Genomic DNA, 18,230 nt, shown 5'->3' on the forward strand with positions numbered 1-18,230 from the left:
TCCCAGATCTCGGAGCAGTTGTGGGGCATTTATCAGGCGGAACTACAGTATAGAATCTGCCTGGAGAGCCGGGCCTGAGCTTGACTGTACCGGCTCTTAATTTATCAGGCAAGATTTACATTTGTAAAATGACAGAAGGAAAAAAAAATGCTTGCAATAGAAGGTTAACGGCCGAACTGACAATAGTAGAGAACATCTTACTACATTTTAAATGAGGTTTGGATCAAATATAAAGTGTTTTTGTAAGAAACTTAAAAGTACATGCCAGCATAAAACATAAGACTTATTGTTTCTGCAGTCTGAAATGAGATGCAATGAACAGACAATTATAACAGTTAATGGTAAACATAGGTGCACCTAAGTTACATGTATGAACATACACACAGAGGGAACAGGAATTGGGCAAAGTGGATGTTCTCGGTGCGGCCAACCTAAGGCGTGCCACTGTACAAAACACACAAGCAACAGAGTCAGCACTGGGGGAGCAGACGGAAAACTTCAGTAAAGATGACAGGACTTGGTCATCTACCTGGCTCTCAGTTAAGATGTCGGTGAAGTCATCTGACCTCAGTTAAGATGATGGTAAGTTCACCTGACCTCAGTCAAAATGGCAGCGGGACATATAGTGTATGGAAAAGCCACGAAATTTGAGCTGCAGGGATTTTAAGTTTAATAAAAAGAGAGACCCAGAGGCGTGATCCGCCCTGTACCGACTACCATACCACAAGCCGTGGTGGGGAGCAAAAGGCTGGAATTGAAAACAGCCGCCTCATGGATCCTACCAATCTTGTTGGCAGCAGTAGCGGTGGCAGGGACAGTTTGAGGACTCTCCTTCCATTTGCTTGTATGTTGACAGTAGTTAGAAAGCTCCCATAAAAGTGGAGCCTGGGGGACACTGGCGGAGTGAGGGAAGGAGCTGAAGAATTAGGACATTAAGGCCTGGGGTCTTAGGGCCTCTAAAGGGCACTCATCCCAGGGAATGGCTGGATTGACGGACATGGATGAAAGCCTGTGAAAATGGTGACACCACAAGGCCTATAGGGGGACATCTCCCATCTAAAGGCAGGTGACTAGGCTTCAGGGCCGGCGAGGTGATCATGGGCCTCACTTCCACCCTGGAGTGGACAAGGCTCAGAAGGGCTGCCTGGGAAAGCTTCGTGAAGGTGCTAGGGACCCCGAGGCGTGAGCAGGACCGCTTGTATGCCCCTGCAGAGACTCGGGGCCTTCCACATGGCTCGTTCAGTACCCTTTGAGCATTCCCGCCATTCCGCACAGGTCCTTACTTCCACATGTGTGAGCATTGCAAACAGGGAACAGAGGTGTTCTGGGCACTTTCAGCCCTTCCTAGGTGAGTTTCCAGTTTGTGCATGCACATCCGAAAGCTCCAAGTCAAGTATGCTTCATTGCAGGGTCGGTCTCAAGACGGACCTGCGCCAGCCTGGCTCACATATGCTGACATGGTTCTCTATAGAGGTAGAACACCTCCCCATAGTGAGGCCGACCTGGGATGCCGCCCCCTCCCTCGCCCACCCGGAGGACAAAGAGCTAAGGGAGTCAGTCTGACGATTGTGGAGAGCTGTGTCCCTCTGGGTGAGTGAGTAGTTACTGAAACCCAGGTTAGTCTCTGAGATGACGTCCTGAGCCCAAATTCCCCAGTGGTGTGGAGGAGGCCTGGAAGGGCTGAGTGGAAAGCTCTGATAGGAAGCAGGGACTGAGAAGAGTGGGCGGGACGATATGTGTGCTCACAAAGGACCAGGGACCTGCCACATGGCCCTTTCTGATGTCTGTGCCAGTGAGACATTCATCCGGGTCCACAGGTCCACAGCTGTGCTGAGTCAAAACACGAGTGTGGGTGTTTAAGGTCCTCCCGAGCCTTAAAGGGAAATTTCCCCTCCACGCGTGCATACGTGTGTGCATGCCTGCGTGCATACATGCGTGCATGCCTGCAGGCATACATGGTTGTGTGTGGTTGTGGGCGGGCCTAAAGACATTGGACAGGAGCACGCATGCTCACGCGCCCACGCTTTTCCACAGAGGCCGACGACTTACCGGAAGTGAGAACTAGCTGGCTGTGACCGCTGCCAAGGGGAAGCCGGGTTTCGGGTCGCCCTCCCGAGGCCATTCCTCTAGGTGAGTGACCAGGTGTTAGGACCCAGGATCTTCCCTGAGGTGGTTGATGCCTGGCTCCTGAATTCCACACCACATCTCAGCTCCTCATGGCCCAGGTTCCCGGAGGAAAGTCTAGGAATGCTTTGTGAGGGACGCGGGACTGAGAAGAGCGGACCAGAAACACGGGTGCTTGGGGAAAGACTTAGGGACCTCCCCATGGCCCGTTCCGAGGTCCCTGGGCACTTCCGATGTCCTCCTGGACATCCGTGGAGGGCGGGCCTAGATGAAAGGGGCGGTGGGTGTTCAGGTCCTCGCAAGCCTTAATCCGCTCTATTCTGGGACACGCGTGTGCCACCCCAACACTCAAGTCACGTATGTGTCATTGCCCCGTGGGCCTAGCTAGGTGTGATGCACCTTCTTGGTAAGGAGGGTCTGTGGGGATCAACGTGAATCCTGTCCTCCTAGGTTTGTGACAAGGTATGGGGCCCCAGGAGAGCCCGTGATGTCCAGAGCCTCGCTTCTGAATGTGACTGGAGGAGGCCAGATTGAGCAGTCTGAGAAAGCTGTGCTGGGGCCCCACGGCCTGAGGTCACTGGGCAGGGCAGTTTTGCCTGCTGCTGCTCTAGGGACTAGGGACCTTCCAGGAGGCACCTTTTCTACCTCTTGGGCATTTTCCAGATTGGTCCAGGGCAGAGAGCTAGACGGGCGGGCACACCGAGAAGATGAGATGCTCTGGGCCTTTCCCACCCTCGATAGTGGGGTCCCGTTTCAGCCATATGTGACCGCAAGCCCAGAGTCCCTAGACATGATTTCTAGGTGAACCTTACCATGGAAGTGGAAGAGCATTGGTTAGACCCTTGCCTACCCTCCTTTCTGCTCTTCCAGAATCAGGGATTCTTAGGTTCAGGAAGTGAGGACGAACGAGGTGTGATCCCCCTCGAGTGGAAGGACAGTCTCAGAGAATGGAGGTGAAGCAGGTCCACCTTGGCGAGTGACTGGTCACTAGGGCCTGCCATGGTGGCCCTTGAGGTGATGTCTGGAGCCTCCCTTCTGCATCAGACTGCAATCAAGGACAGAGGGGAGATCTGAGAAAGCTCTGTCAGGACCGCAGGGCCCTGAAGGAGTGGGCAGGACAGCATGTGTTCTGGTGAAGGAAGTCCTGTCCCTTCGAGCCCCCGTTACTGCAGTTCCCGGACCAGTCGTGTGCACCTTCAAGTCCAGGTCAACACACAAGCTTCCTTACTGGCATTGGTCTAGTCCTTTAGCTCCTTGCAGCAGGCTCATCCATGCATGCCTGCATGCTTCTCCACCTGATCACACATCATCCCATTCGGGGATGTGGGGCCCAATCAGGTGGGACAAGCTTCCCAAGGCAAGAGAACTCTCAGGGAAGTGTGGCTGAAGTGTGGTCATATTATCTGGGTGGGTCCCTCTTCTGAAGATCCGGTGGTTCCAAAATCAGAGTCAGCCTGGATCCACAGTACTTGGTGCTGTATCACCTACCACACACGCCAGGTACTACCCCACCCCCACTCTGCCACACACACATACTCACACGCACACACACACAGACAAACACACACACTCTCCTCGTGTCTGTGCACCAGCTGGGCCCACATGCGAGGCATTTCTCATGCACAGGATTTGTTCCAGCCAGTAGGAAAGCATGCTTGTGGAGGCAGGCAATGGTAGGTGTTACCTTCCTCTAAGAGAAAGAGGTTTCTGAGGGAAAGGTCTTGGAGTAGGCTCCTCTTGGTGGGTGACTGCTTATTCAAAGAGAAACTGTGTCAGAGTGTGCGGAGGTGATCAGGCTTGTGCCTGGAAGATCCAAACTTGGCCTGTGAGGTGACTTGTTGAGGGGCAAATAGAAGGGCCCCCGGGGGCTGCACTTCATCACAGAGGGGTGTGGATCATCATGGGGCTCCCTACAAATGCCACGGTGAAAAGAGTAACGATCCCCACGAGATCAAAATGAAATCTGTCTGCAGATACCTTAGTTATTTAGCGGATGTTGGTTCAAACTTCTAGAGACTGACCCCAGGCGGGTTGTTTTTGACACGATTAAATAAAGCACAATTTGGGGGAAAAAATTTCTGGTAACGATGATCTCAGTATCATGTGCAGGACGAATATGGAGGCCTGACTACATAGAAACTCTTTTGCAACGTACATGTGACCTCTACCAGGAAGATGGGTTCTATAGCTTAGGGACCTGGGGTCTGGTGTGGCTCAGTCACGCAGATAGCGTTGAGGTCACCAGGCCGTAACGTCCATGGGCCATCTCCCCTAAGGATGGGCTCTGTTGACCGAGAAACTAAACTAAAGGTGAAGGTCTAGGGAGGGAGAGTCAAACATAATAATCTGGGAGATCCGGGTGTGGCCTGGCTCTGCAGGCAGCACAGATCACCAGGCTGTTAACAGCATCCTCTCCAGGTCTTCTGGTGGGAACAGACGTAGGCATCCCTTCTGTTGACGAGACAAGCCTGGGTGCTTACCATTCCTAGTTCCCATAGTGCTTGTCTGTGAGCACAGGGGCCTCATGCCCACTTACATGCTGTGTGTCACTCACTGTGCGTGGGTATGTTGGCGAAACTCTGCATTTGCCTCCATTGGGTCCTTCAAGGATGTTGGAGTCCATGTGTTGCTTCTGAGACATGCAGACTCAGAGTGGGTAGGGATTTCAGCTGAGTGTTCAGCAGGACTCGAGCGTGAAGTGCAGGGACTTGGCTCCAGTGAACCCCACTGGCCGTCAGTGGGCTGGTGTCTGGGTTAATGGCCACTTGGTTTGGGGGCCAGCCCAAGCAGTCCTATCCTGGGGGCAAGAAGTCAGCAGAAAGGGCCGAGACTGAGGGCTACAGGGCTGTGGAGAGCTCTGCATCCAGACAGAAAATTGGGACAGAATGTGATTGGATGTTGCGGGATATCAGTGTCTTCCTCCTACCTCCTCTTGGCTGTAGCACGGAGAGTGCCAGGACTCATGGCCACAGCCTGTGCAGTCCGGGTCCCTGTTTTCATTGCGACCACGACATTCTTCTCGGTGTCTTTACTGTCTGTGTGCACCAACATTTCAGGAGTCGTCCCCAGCCCCGCAGAGCCCCAGCCATGTCAAGCAAGGAGCAGAAACATATAGAGAGAAGTGCCAAGCGCCCTAGGGTTGATCAGAATCTCCCACCAGATGACTTGCAGAACCCAGGTGGAGTCACCCCCGGTAACAACTGATATGGGGCTTATGGGTGGGGGGGATCCTAACCGAGGGGGGACATTCTGCTACTCCTTGATGGGTGGAGCACCGGGGTGGCCTAGTACTCACCGGGTCTTTCCACGGAGATCCAGGTGTGTGTGGGGGGGATTCGCGTGCTGAGAAGTGATTCTCAAGCAGGCTCTGGGTTTCTGTCCCCACCCGATGTTCTTCCCCGTGGCTGGCGTGCAAGGGAGTTAGCCTTGGCCAACAGGCCTCTGAAGAACCCGTGGGCCATGGTGGTTTTCCTTGCAAGGCTTGTACAAACACAAGTACCTGCTGTCCCCAGACTCAGGCCTAGTTGAATTTCACCTGGGTGGGACTGGGGTGGGTCATGAGTTCCTGGAAGAGTACTTTCAAACTGCCCTCGGCGATGGACTCTGTGGACCACAGACTGAAGCTGTTTCCCACGTGGGACCATGAGATCAGCACACTTCATTCACAAAGGTTTTTCCTTTCTTCTCGGTGCAGCAAACAATCCGGCGGCTGATACCAGTGAGATGGGCAGCTGTTCCTCAGGATCAAACGTGCAGGAGGCCAGGTGATGTCTTAAAGCAACTTTGGCCTGACCCAGGAGGTAGTTTCAGTGTGGTTTTGTGCAGAAACTTTTGCCCTTTTCTGGGAGATGGCTACAAACGGAGAGTTTGGTGTTTCGTGAAATAAGCCAGCACCAGAGACGACAGTCAGCTGTTTTCTCTCATTTGAGGATCCCAGATTATAAATAGGTCCATAAAATGATATCACCCGAACTCAGAAGGGAGACTGGGGAGAGGCAGGCAATGGCCAATAGAGGGGAAGGTTTGATGAGTGGAGGCCAACTCTGGAGGTGGAGTGTGGTCACGTGGCATGAAGGTTGAAGAGACACTGCTGGGTACTAGAGGAGGAGTAAGTAGTGGGAGGGGATTGAGGAAGGAGGAGAGTGAATAAGGCTGTAGTTCACGAAAGACGGCTGGGCACACCTTTATGAAACCTGTCAGTGCTGCACAGTCAATGGGCTCCGGTCAACATGTAGTATACAAACCCCTAGGCTGTCACAACATAACACAAAGCCGCTGCTTGCAGAGAGGAGACTCTTTGTGGAGCCCAGTGCAGTTGGGCTGGGAAGGCCAGGGATGCAGTTTTCATGAGTCATCCAGCACCCAGCCTGAGGTTGGTTTCCTGGGGATATGGCTGACTTTGAGTCACCCATGCTCCAGTAAGTAACCCTTAACCGTGTGCCCATATGTATCTGCAGTGAACTCTTGGTTCACTGTGAAAACCTGAATAAAGGAATAAGACCAATGACCGGGGAGAGGCAAATCCGACTTTGCCTCACATGAGCGCTGGTCTCTCCGAAATCGCGTGCTTCGCCTGCCTTTCCTTCAGAGCGAAGTTAGGATGTTTGTCCTCAGTTAAGGTTTCTTGTGTGCATTTTCCACAGGGAGCCTGTTCAGAAGAGGATACGGGATTTCAAAGGTGTGTTTGAGCAGGTCTTGCTAGTCCAGGAGCTTTCTTTCCGACCCTACAACTCAAGCGTGGTGAGACCGTGGTCGCCTGTCAGCAGGACAACAGGAGTCTGTTAACAGTTCTGTCGCTCAGGGGATGAATTTTTATCATCATTATTATTAATTATTGGAAGAGTAAATTGCCATTGTCATCTAGGGGCTACCTTTAGCTTAACTTTTCACTAGCTGCTCTGAACAGGTGGATGTTGCAGCTGTCACCGAGGCGGGGAGAGGGGGGGGAGACTGTCCTGCTTCCTGCATTGCACTGGTGATGATGGGCAAGCAGGTTGATCTCTGCCTTTTATCTTACTGCACGAATGGTATGTGGCATTTCTGAGCTGTTTTTCACGTTGTGAAATAAGTCACTTTTCTGGCTTTCAAAAGTTGCCCTCCTCCAGGGACCCCTGCCCAAGAAGGGCTTGGAGAGCAGCATTTAGGCCATACACACCCGTGAGCCTGTCAGGGAATGGTGAAGCCAGCCAGGCCGTGGCCTGGCAAGAAGAGTGTCATGGCCTGCGAACGAACATCAGCATCACGCATGCCACACTAGCTTGTGGTCTGTCGTCTACGGTAACCAAGTCAGAGTACCACACGCCCCTCAAGCTGAGACAGCTTTTTTTATTACTTGTGTAGGTGACCCTAAAACAGTATTACAGGAGAGGCATCCTCAATTCTTTGCCGGTGTATAGAGTCAGTTTATGCAAGCAAGGATGTCAGACAGCATTCCTTCTTTGTGGTACAAATGAACTCCTTGTTTTTTGAGGTTTCCAGAAAACGGTTTGTCAGTGGTGGTCACTCGTCAAAGCACGATGCTCCCATTTTTGTATTGCTAGCACAGAGGAGGTAGAGGCGGGAGAATCCAGAACCGGAGGTCTTGCTCGCTTACCTCTCAGGTTTGAGACCAGCCTGGGCTACACAAGAGGCTGTCTAAAATTTAAGAAAAGAAAAATAGAACAAAGAACAAAATGAGCACCAGATCTGTACATACTCCTTCCTGTTACCGTGTAGGTGGTATGTCAGGGATGAAAGAGCGCCTCTTCCTGTGGCTATTTGATTTAAAGTGATACCATTTCCTTTGTCGACTAGGGGACATTACCCAGTCCTTCCTGGCAAAGAGGAAGCAGTTTGAAAAGGATATACATGCCTCTTTCAGAATCCTGAATGCAAACCTCCACAGTATTTTCAAAGCGCAGCAGAAGTCAAGGTAAAGTTGTGACCGACCCTCTGTAAAGGAAACCTGTACAGCTTTTGCTCTTCCTTCCAAAGTCACTCCCGCCTGCCATTGTGACACTGCTGAGTGGAGTCACTAATGGGACCTAGGTAGCACTGCATTTTCTCTGTGAGCTAGTCCTGTCCATAGCTGGAGGACCGCCCCCCTCGTTTATGCCGCTCAGGTGTGTTAGCTGCAGCAGGACTGGTAAGAGAACAGTTCCTCACTTCTCAGATGACAATACAGATAATGTCCTGTGAGGAAGGCCAGGCCTCTGTGGTCCTCAAAACTGTACCTTTTAGGATGTGCCATCGGCGCTCTCTTTGGTAAATCGTCGTCCCTGCGTGGGGAAATGGTTCTGTGCACTCTTTGTGTATGTGACTCCGAGAAGATGAAGGGTATGTTGCCTTCAGTACACGGACTTGGGCTCTCAGGATCTCTAGGTTACTCCATAAGGGGAAGGGAAGATGAATCTAATTTTAAGCCGGAAATGCAATCTTGGGAAACGTATGCCTCCGAGCATTCTCGGCATGCGAGAGGGAAGACGCACAAAGTGATGACACCGGTGGTAGCAAATTAAGACAAGTTCTTCTGGGACGAGAGTGATATTTCCGCCTCTCAGGGGACAGTTTAATTCATGTCCCCTTTCTCTTTTGCGCCTGGCTCTTGTCTCAAAATGTGAAGTGTGTGCGTCCTTGCCATAGCCTCACACAGCGTGACAGCGCTCAGTAATTGTGACTGTGTTTCACAGGCAAGAGCTTCACGCCATGCACTCCCAGATGTTTGAGTCGCTGCATCAGGCTTGGCTGGACGATGTGGAGAGTTCAAGGAAGCAAGAAGATCACCTCGCTGTGAGTGTCGCTCTTAGCTTGGAATAGAGCCACCTTGTCTGTTTCCGAAGTGGCAGGGCTTTGATGCTTCGATGCTGCTGCTTATCGCCACGGAAAGGGACCCGACAGGACAGGATGGGACATGAGCATAGGGAGACAGGGAGGGTGGTGCTTGTGTCCCCAAGAGACTGGCCGTCCTCTCCAGCTTGCTTCTTTTTCTGTGGAGGGGTGGTGTGGTCATGGCTTAGGAGCCAGCATAGGAGGGAGGCGGAGTAGGCACTGCTTGGAGAGCGCAGGAGAAGGGATGGGCTTGGGTGCTCAGAGGGAAAGCTATACCATCCCTGCAGTGCAGATGCCAAAGGTGCAGGACAGGGTGAGGGTGCGGTCCCAGGTAGACTTCTGACACAGTGATGAGGGAGGCAGAGTGAGAGCAGTCCCTGTGGCTGTGGCAGAGCAGGTGCAGGCTTAGCGTTCAGAGGTAGCTAAGTGTTCATGGACACAGAGTAGTGCTGTCTTTGAGGAGTCTTTCATCCTGGTGGAGGACAGGGCGGTACTCCCAAAGATGCTGACTTCCAAAAGTAGGGAAGCAGAGCCTGGAATCTGAGGGAGATGGAGACAGATTCCAGTCTGGCGGTGAGGAGCATGTTCTCCGGACCCCACTGATTGCCATGCATCCATAGTCCTGCTGCTTGCTCCTCATGAAAGCTCAGAAAATAAGTCACCTCCCTGCCTCAGTTTCCTAGGAGGGTGAAAGCAGAGCTGTGAAGAATCCCTGCCTTTCTAGACTTTGTGTATATAGTGCTTGCAGTTTTTGACATGTTGCTGTGGAATGTTTGACCACAGGAGCTGCAGTATGTTTGCTATTCGTCTTCCCTGCCCTTCTTACTAGGTCGATAATACAGTGATGGGATGATGTCACACTCCGGGGAATGACTGATTGATGAAGAACTTTGGGGGGGGGGGTTGGGAGAAGGGATTCCTTGGAAGCTAGTCCGTGCCCTCGGTGTCTTAAAAATACTTTATGAATAAACAAAGGAACGTTTTGTGCTTAATTTTGGTGAGTGAGGTGGAATCCACAGATGAGGTTGGTCTTATGTTAATTTCAAACTGAATAATGATTTTATAGTATTTTTGCACCAGCTAGACGGACTATCTCCCTCTGTGACAGGTCATGTCTTGTTATGTTGCTTTTGGCACTGAAGGGCATGTCTTCAAACGCGTTCTTGAAATGTCAGCACACAAAACATCAGGGGAAGCGATTTCTGTGACTGGCAGCAGGGTTGGATGTTCCCTTGTACTGACATTTTGTCATTGTTCTCCTACGTTTCAGCTTATAACTTGGAAGCAGATGAAGATTTTACAGAAAGCTATAGGGGATCACGAAACCATGATTGGAAACGCTAAAGATTTACGCGACACATTTTTGAAGGTCTGGTAGATTGCACTTGTCAACAGAACACACCCCTATGCCATGCCACGTCTATAAAAGGAGAAGACAGATTGGCCCTTTCTCAGCTTGTGAAGCTTAGTTGGCTACAGATTTACCTTATCTTTTAAGACACAGTCTCTCAGTGACCGTGAAACTCACTGATTTTGTCAGGCGGGGTGGCCAGAGAGCTTTGCGGATGGATCCAGCACTCTGTCCTCCATACCAGACATGCTGGCTCTAGGGTTTAAGAGTGTTGCTGTGCCTGGATTTTCCGTGGGCGCTGGTGATACCAACTCAGGTTCTCAGGTTTGCATGGAAAACCTAACCCACTGAGCCATGATCCTTGCCCATCTTTAATTTTATGGTCAGTAACATTAGTGTTAGATATGAATGACATCTGCGGTGCCATTTCGTCCCACGTACACACGTGCATGGATGGTGTGCAGCCTCGCCATACTGCTCCCTTCTCCCTGCTCTCAGATGCTACATCTCACAAACCTCTTCACAGCCTGGCCTATCCTACTTTCTGCTCCCTGGGTTTCATTATGTTTGTTTGCTTGGTTGGTTTCATTATGAGACAAAAGGGAACATGTGACACTTGGCGTGGCTCTCTTGCTGTTATGTGATGTCCCGTTGCATCCATTTGCCTGTGGATAACAGGCTTTCCTTTGTTTGTCGGTCATGCGAATGTGCCAAGTCATGTATGTGTTAAATACTGTATGCTGTATGTGACACAGCATTTTCTTCATGCCGTATTGTGTTGATGGCCACCCAGGATACTTCCTTGAGCTTATCAATGTCTCCTCTAACTATAAGGCAGCGTGTCTTTGTTGGTCTATGTTGTCAGCGTGGCTGGACTGACAGACGCCTAGGGTAAGATTAGGGAAGCACACTTCTGGTGTGTCTGTTCTAGAACCATTGTCAGAGAGGACGGATTTCCAGGAGAGTAACGGGAAGGTCTCTCCCTGGGTGTGGATTTTCCATGCAGTAGTCTGGGAGCCCAGGCAGAATTAAAGAAGAGAAAGCCTGCCAGGGCAGCCTAGCTCCATCCTTCCTGAGCTAGAGCATGTAGTACCGTCACCATCACTCATGGCCACAAGACTCCAGAGCCTCCAGCCATCTAATGGAGATGCACAGCAGCTACAGTCCAGGGAGCTTCCAGGCCTGGATTGCGGCTACATCATTTGTTCTCCTTGAGCCGAGGCTTCCAGCTTGTCAGTTTAGCTGATACTGAATTATCCCACTGTCTGGCATGCAGAAGGCCATTTGTGGACAATCCAGCACCCAATTGGGTAAGGCATTCAAAGAATTCCAGCCACCCCGTGAATGTGTGTGTGTGTCTGTGTGTGTGTCTGTGTGTATGTCTGTGTCTGTGTGTGTACATTTCTCTATTGGTTCTATTCACCTAGACAACCCTGACTTATACCGGATTCTCTCCTATGCGTGTGTTAGGATGAGGGTTTTAAGTTTAATTGGCCATGTTCATTAGGTGAAGCAAAGGGAGCTTCTGATTGCTGGACTTTGGTAGTCAACCTCAGGAAGAGGAAGTGACCACATGAGTGAATGGACCTTGGTGGCTAGCTTTAGGAATGTCATCTAACAGTCTTCAGCAAGGCAGAGGGAATGGGAGAGAAGGGCAAAGCCTGCCAGAGCCATGCACACCAATTTCAAGCTAGCCAGAGTCCCTTCAGCCATTCACGCTGGTGCCAGGACTAGAGAGAGCAAACTCGACATGGCACCTTTTGAGAGTCCTTAAACGCGTGGATTGCAACCTGAGGGCTGCAGACCCTCGGGGGTGGGGTGTCAAATGATCCTCTCACAGGGGTCTCCCGAGGCCATCGGAAAATGCAGATATTTCCATTTCTGTTCATAACAGTAGCAAAATTAGAGTTATGCAGTAGCAATGAAAACGACGTTTTGGTTGGGGTCACCACAACACGAGGGACTGTATTAAAGGGTTGCAGCATTAGGAAGGTTGAGAACCACTGCTTTACACTCTCAAAGCCCACCTCCAGTGACACACCTCTGCCCACAAGGCCACCCTTCCTGAGCCTCCCCAAAAGCAACACCAACTCGGGAACAAGAATTGAAATATCTGAGACTATGGAGGTGCATCCCCTTATACTACCATAGCCCTAATGCAGCTGAAGGCATTGCAGCCATGAATCAAGCCTCACGATAAGGGCCCTTATGGGGGGACACGCCCTGGAAAGCCTCCTCGAATCTAATACATGGGCCCTGTTGGTCCCTGCTTCATGCATGCGTCTATGTGCTGGACAGCCTCCCTCGTGAGCACACATTCTCCTGGTCTGCCTCATACAGGCACGCCTCTGAGGCATCTCTCGGGCAGGGCTCACGCATGAGCCTGCCGTGCTCACCTTTATGCCTGCTAAGCCCGCCACTCACGTGGGCATGTGCTAGGCCCCACCTGCTGGAACACCCTCTCCCAGCCAATCATAGAGATGCAATCTTGGGGAGGAGAGGGACTGGTTCCATATGTCCTCTTTCTGAGGAGAAAGGCACTGGGGTGATAATGGCTAGGTGGGTGATCGGATATTGGGGGATGCTGTGCTGAGGTTTTGCGGGTATGAGAGAAATGAAAAACCGGTCAGACTGATCTAATTGCTTTCCACCACGCTGTTTAGGCTGGGCTAAAACATTTCATATGTGACAAGGGCCATCTAGTAGGAGACAGTAGCATATGGGAGAGCATTGCCTCAAGGATAGCCTAGAACTGGCCAATTAAAAATATGTCCAAAGTATGCTTCATCTACATACCCCAAGGACAGATAGGAACCGGCCAACCGAGGACATACGTATGTCCATACTTCATTTGTGTAATGATACGCTTATTGAATATCGCACCCTTTTGTCTCGATCCCTAGACTGGGTTAGGGGTCCAGGAGGGACCCCTGAGAGATTCTACCTGAGGTCTGACTGTTCGCTTTCAGAAGCTTCTGGACGGAATTGGGGAGGGAGAGGATAGGGAGCCACCAGTGGAATTTATACCTTAGACTTGGAGTGTCTTTGGACAACTCCCACCTTGGAGGAAGGATAGTCTTCCCCTGGAATTCCAGGAAGCCTTGAGAGTCTGGTCGTCTTAATTTGTCTTGTGATTATTCTCGTTCGCTTCCTTTGTGGGATATTTCCCTATCTTCCCAGACCCGGAACTAACATAACCAACAACATGGGAGTGACTTGCTCTGCTCCTTTGCATTTAACCCTTGCACACTGGCAGGACGTGCAGGACACCGCGAACAACAATAGCTAGCGTGACTGTGAAGTAGCGTATGTGGGTAACATTTTGCTCTGTTGAATGGCCTACTTTCAATGTTGGCTGGCCGGCAGAGGGGTAGAGGAAATAGATTGTCGTCCCCAAACTGGTCACCCAGACCAGGTTCTTTACATTGTGACTTAGCAGGGATTGATAGATCCGGTGGAGAGTCCCTGTCCTTGGGTTAAACAGAGTCAGGCTTACCTGTTGATGCCAGACTGTGGTCTCCTTCCTGCCTTTAGTTTCCTTCCTCTCTGAAATCCAATGGTGGCTGGTGGCTGTTTGGAGAGGCTAAGGAGATGAGGCCTTGCTGAGGGAAGGAAGTATGTCGCTGGGGTGTGTGTGTGTGGGGGTGGCCTTCAGGTTTCAAAAGCCTCCTTTTTCACTTGACTTCCTGGGTGCAGTTTGAGATGGGAACCCTCAGCTCCAGCTTCCAGCGGGAGGTGCCCTGTGTGCCACCTGCTTTCCCTGCCATTATGGACCCTACCACTCTGGAAGCATAAGCCCCTAATAAACTCTTTCCTCTCTGTTGTTGCCTTGGTTATGGATTGTATCACAGCAATAGAAGCCGTAACTAAGACAGCCTGAGAGAAGACCTGAAGGGCTGGTGTGGGAGTCCCCTCTGTGTGCTGTGATTACCATTAATGAATAAAGAAACTGCTTTGGACCTATGGAAGGGCAGAACTTAGCTAGGTGGGGAAAACTGAACTGAATGCTGGGAGAAAGAAGGGTGGAGTCAAAAAGATGCCATGGAGCCACCACCAGAGACAGAAGCTGGGAACTTTACCCGGTAAGCCACAGCCACGTGGCAATACACAGATTAATACAAATGGGTTAAATTGAGATGTAAGAGTCAGCCAATGAGAAGCTAAAGCTAATGGGCCAAGCAGTGATTTAACTAATACAGTTTCTGTGTGATTGTTTTGGGTCTAAGCCTACCGGGCAGGCAGGAAGAACTAGCGGCCCCCTCCTACTACAAAGGTTCGGTCCCACGCATGGGTGCTATGTCAGCAAACCTAACTGTATCCTCTGGAAGGTGGCCTTTATCTGCATGAGACCCTCATGTCTATAAAAAGAGAAAAAACTATCTGAGATTACTCTGTTGGATCAGGGTGGTGAAGGTGACTGACCATTAAGGGACTCCACGGTGAGGCTCCAGCCGTGGCAATCAGAGACTACCTTCCTCTACAGCCCTTGGGGAGCAGAGTGTGCATCGTGAGACGTGCCTGATGGCCATCCGTCAGGCATGCATGCACGCCTGGATAGGCCACCGTACTCATCAGACCATGCTGTGCCTGCCTCGCATGTGAGCACGCCCTTCCAGCCAAAAAGGGGTGCATGTCCATCAGAAAGGCTGGGACTAACTATCTGTGGCTGGTTTCTGAAGGGAAGGAAGCTCTCGAAGGTGTGGTTGGGTTAGGATCACCTAGTGAATAACTGGGTGAAAGGGCATCTTCTGGTGAGGTTTTAGGCAAGTAATGCTTGAACCACAGCCCCTGGGGTTGGATGGTGGGGATCCCGGGGAGGCTTGCTCAAGAGGGCCTGTGATGTGATGTGCCTGAGTCTGGCCTTAGCCTCGAACTGGACTAGACACCTCTGGAGTGTCAGAGGAGAGGTTCGAGAAATAGAGGGCCTGGGAGGTCTTAGCCGGACAGGGTGTTAGAGGAGGGACGTGCGGTATCCAACAGCTGGCCCCTGTGTACTATTCGGGGACAGGATGAACACCTGAGACCTCTGAGATACAGCCACGGGCCATCAGCAACCAGAGCGCCATTTGGAGAGAAAAGCACAGTGGACCTCTCAGGTTGCTCAACTGCTGTGCCCCAGGGTAAACGCCTGGCTCTGACTGATAGGTCAGCCCAGCCCTGGAGTCTCGCCTGACCTCTCCGTGTAAGTGCCTATGTTTCATGTCCCGAGAGCAGCCCATCGGACCCACTGGCCCCCATGGCACATATATGCCCCTTCCAGTGGCATCCAATCAGAGACAGACATATACACAGGAAGATGGGCTTAACTGTGTGACCAGGGCCCAATGAAATGAGGCCATGGGCCATGCCTCAAGGTGAGGGCGTGACTGGTCGAGCTAGGCATGCTGAACCCCTTGGCGCATGCACATCATGTTGGCCCGCCTCTGCACATGCGCCAAGGGGTATCAGGCCAGCCAATCAGAGAGTATTATATTGGGAGGTGGGGCCAAACTAAACGTGGCCAACCTCTGAGTGGAGGGAGGCTGTCTAGCAGAGCTGAGGCTTGTAGGTGAGTGGTGGGGGTTTTTTGTTTCTTTGTTTTGGGGGTTTTGGGGTACCGTGCCAGTGCTCCTTGGGTGGTTTAAGGGATCAGGAAGACGAAAGCTCTTGACGCAGGACAGAGGGACCACAGAGCGAGAGGACTCAGGGTGGCCTGTGAGGTGACTTCGGGAGCCTTACTTCCACTTCAGGCTGCAAGAGGCGCCAGAGGCGAGAATGAAAAGAGGAGATGAAGGTAACTGAGCCCTAGAACACTGGGTGGGGCAGGGTCAGGGGCCTGAGAGAGGCAGTAGGGACTCTCCAAGTCTGCCGTTTTGTGTTCCTTTCCTTCCTGGGGTCTGTGGGTCCTGACGGGACAACTGGGTCGTCCTGCGATGCTTCCACTGGCAAGAGTTTGACAGGCTCACCGGTCTGAAAGGGAACTCTGGGCCCTTTAATCAAGCACATAGGCAACTGTAGGGCCCGAGTTGGGAATGGGTGACTGATGGACAGCGTCACACCTGTGCGAGGGCCTGCAGGCAGCCTCGGGAGTGCCAGAGGTTGGGCCTCTGTCTGACGGGGGCAGGAAAGGAGCCTCTCAGAGGGGCCTTCTCAAGTGTGGTCACCGAGGTGAGTGGACAGGGTAAATAGCAGACTAGATCGCGAGCCCAGGTGAGCAGGGATGCACAGCCCTTTGGGGGAGGAGAGCAGGATCTTGAGGAGGAAGGGCCAAGGTTTATCTGTGAGGTGAAGTTTGAAAGACCCACTTTTGCCTGGTAATGAAATAGGACGCTGAAGGCAGTAGAGGAAGGGGTTCTGAGGGTGGCAGGTTTGAAGAGAGCTGGGTGTTGCAGTGAGGTACAGAAGGGGAAGTAGTGACCGTCCATGTTTTCCTTCTTGTGTCCAGCTGGAGTCCTCAAGGGACATCTGGGGCCACTGACATGCACCCAAGGGCCTTGCCTCGACAGAAATGCCTGTCTGCAGGGGGTGGGGCAGGACTGGGCCCCTTCTGCATCCGACGTCTGGGCAACTTCTGCATCCAGATCTCACAAGTGCCACTTCAGGCCACTTAATCCTGGGCGTGTATGCCTTTGCAGTCCGTCAGAGAGATGTGCATTGGGAGGTGGGGCCTAGATAGGCACGACCACTCGCTGAGGAGAAGGAGGCTCCCAGGGTGGGAGAATACCTGCATGGATGATTTGCCATTGAGTAACTCTGTTATGAGTATCCCCAGTTGTGATAGGGATCTGAGAGGAACCTTACTTAGCTCATGCACCAGGACAGTGGGATCTCAAAGAGGCAGGACCGAGGGAAACCTGTGGGGTGATCTCAGGAGCTTTGCTTCTAAATGGGACTGAGCAAGGCCCCAGAGTGCAAGGTTGGGGAGGGGTCAAGAGGGCTACAGGGATTGGGCAGGCTGAGTGGGACACCTTATGAGCTGGGAGACGTGGCCCAGGTGACTGAGTAGGTCCTCAATGCGTTGGCGTTGCCAACCAGACACGGGCATTTGGTGCCTTGTTTTACAGGCGGGAGGCAGTGTGTAGTGATGAGGCAAGCTGGCCTGCTTTTCGTCCCGCACGGCTCCCGCACGGCTAGCTTTACACCCGAAATAACAACACACAAATCGTATTCATTTAAACACGGCCTGTCCCATTACTTCCAGCCTCTTATTGGCTAAATCTCACTTCTTGATTAACCCATTTCTAATAATCTGTGTATCACCACGAGGTGGAGGCTTACAGGGAAGATTCTAACCTACGTCCATCTCGGGCCGGAGCTTCATGGCATCTGCCTGACTCTGCTTTCTTTCTCCCAGCATTCTGTTCTGTCTACTCCACCCACCTAAGGGCTGGCCTATCAAAAGGCCAAGGCAGTTTCTTTATTAACCAATGAAAGTAACACATAGACAGATGACCCTCCTACACCGGCAGTGCCCAGGATTTTCCTACCCAAGGGTCGGGAACGCAGCAGAGGAGCAATCTTGAGAGGTAGTGGGTCTGAGAGCTCCACGTTCAGATAGAGATATGGTGCAGAACTGAACTGTGGTGACATCCTCTTGCCCTCTCCTTGCTGCAGTACAAGTGCCAGGGCATCTGGCCACATCCTGTGGAGTCCAAGTCCCTGTTCCCATTGCCATCCTGTAATTCCTCCTGGTATCTGTAGTGACCGGAGTCCTGTCTAGCCCAAGAAGATTCTAGCCATGTCAAGCGGGGAGAAGACAGCCCGTGAGAGTGCTGGCGCACATCCGAGGCTGGATCCGAATCCCACGTGGGATGACACCAAGAACCCAGATGCAGTCACCCCAGGTAAAAAACAAAACCAGAAACAATAAAAACAACAAGCCAGATAGGCCCTTGTAGGGCTCTGTCCACCTGGGTAACATCCTAAAGTCTTTTGGTGGGTGGGAAAGCCCCTGAGAGTTCTGAAACGC

The 18,230-nt window shown here is 51.8% G+C and overlaps 1 protein-coding gene across 2 annotated transcripts in view; it reads left to right on the forward strand.

Annotated features, from left to right (window-relative positions):
* Window positions 1–5,211: 5,211 nt before the first annotated feature.
* The window catches only part of LOC142840952 (X-linked lymphocyte-regulated protein 5C-like), a 49,952-nt gene continuing 36,933 nt past the window's right edge, over window positions 5,212–18,230 (forward strand). The window contains exons 1-6 of one of the 2 annotated variants that reach the window (XM_075957624.1): window positions 5,212–5,317; window positions 5,819–5,888; window positions 6,768–6,802; window positions 7,918–8,035; window positions 8,793–8,892; window positions 10,202–10,300. In XM_075957624.1, the coding sequence (XP_075813739.1) occupies window positions 5,212–5,317; window positions 5,819–5,888; window positions 6,768–6,802; window positions 7,918–8,035; window positions 8,793–8,892; window positions 10,202–10,300 (528 nt within the window). Of the gene's footprint in view, window positions 5,318–5,818; window positions 5,889–6,767; window positions 6,803–7,917; window positions 8,036–8,792; window positions 8,893–10,201; window positions 10,301–18,230 lie in introns of those variants that run through there. The other variant, XR_012908989.1, reaches the window with a different exon arrangement.

The sequence above is a fragment of the Microtus pennsylvanicus genome, chromosome X (genome assembly GCF_037038515.1).
Source record: "Microtus pennsylvanicus isolate mMicPen1 chromosome X, mMicPen1.hap1, whole genome shotgun sequence".
NCBI lineage: Eukaryota > Metazoa > Chordata > Mammalia > Rodentia > Cricetidae > Microtus > Microtus pennsylvanicus.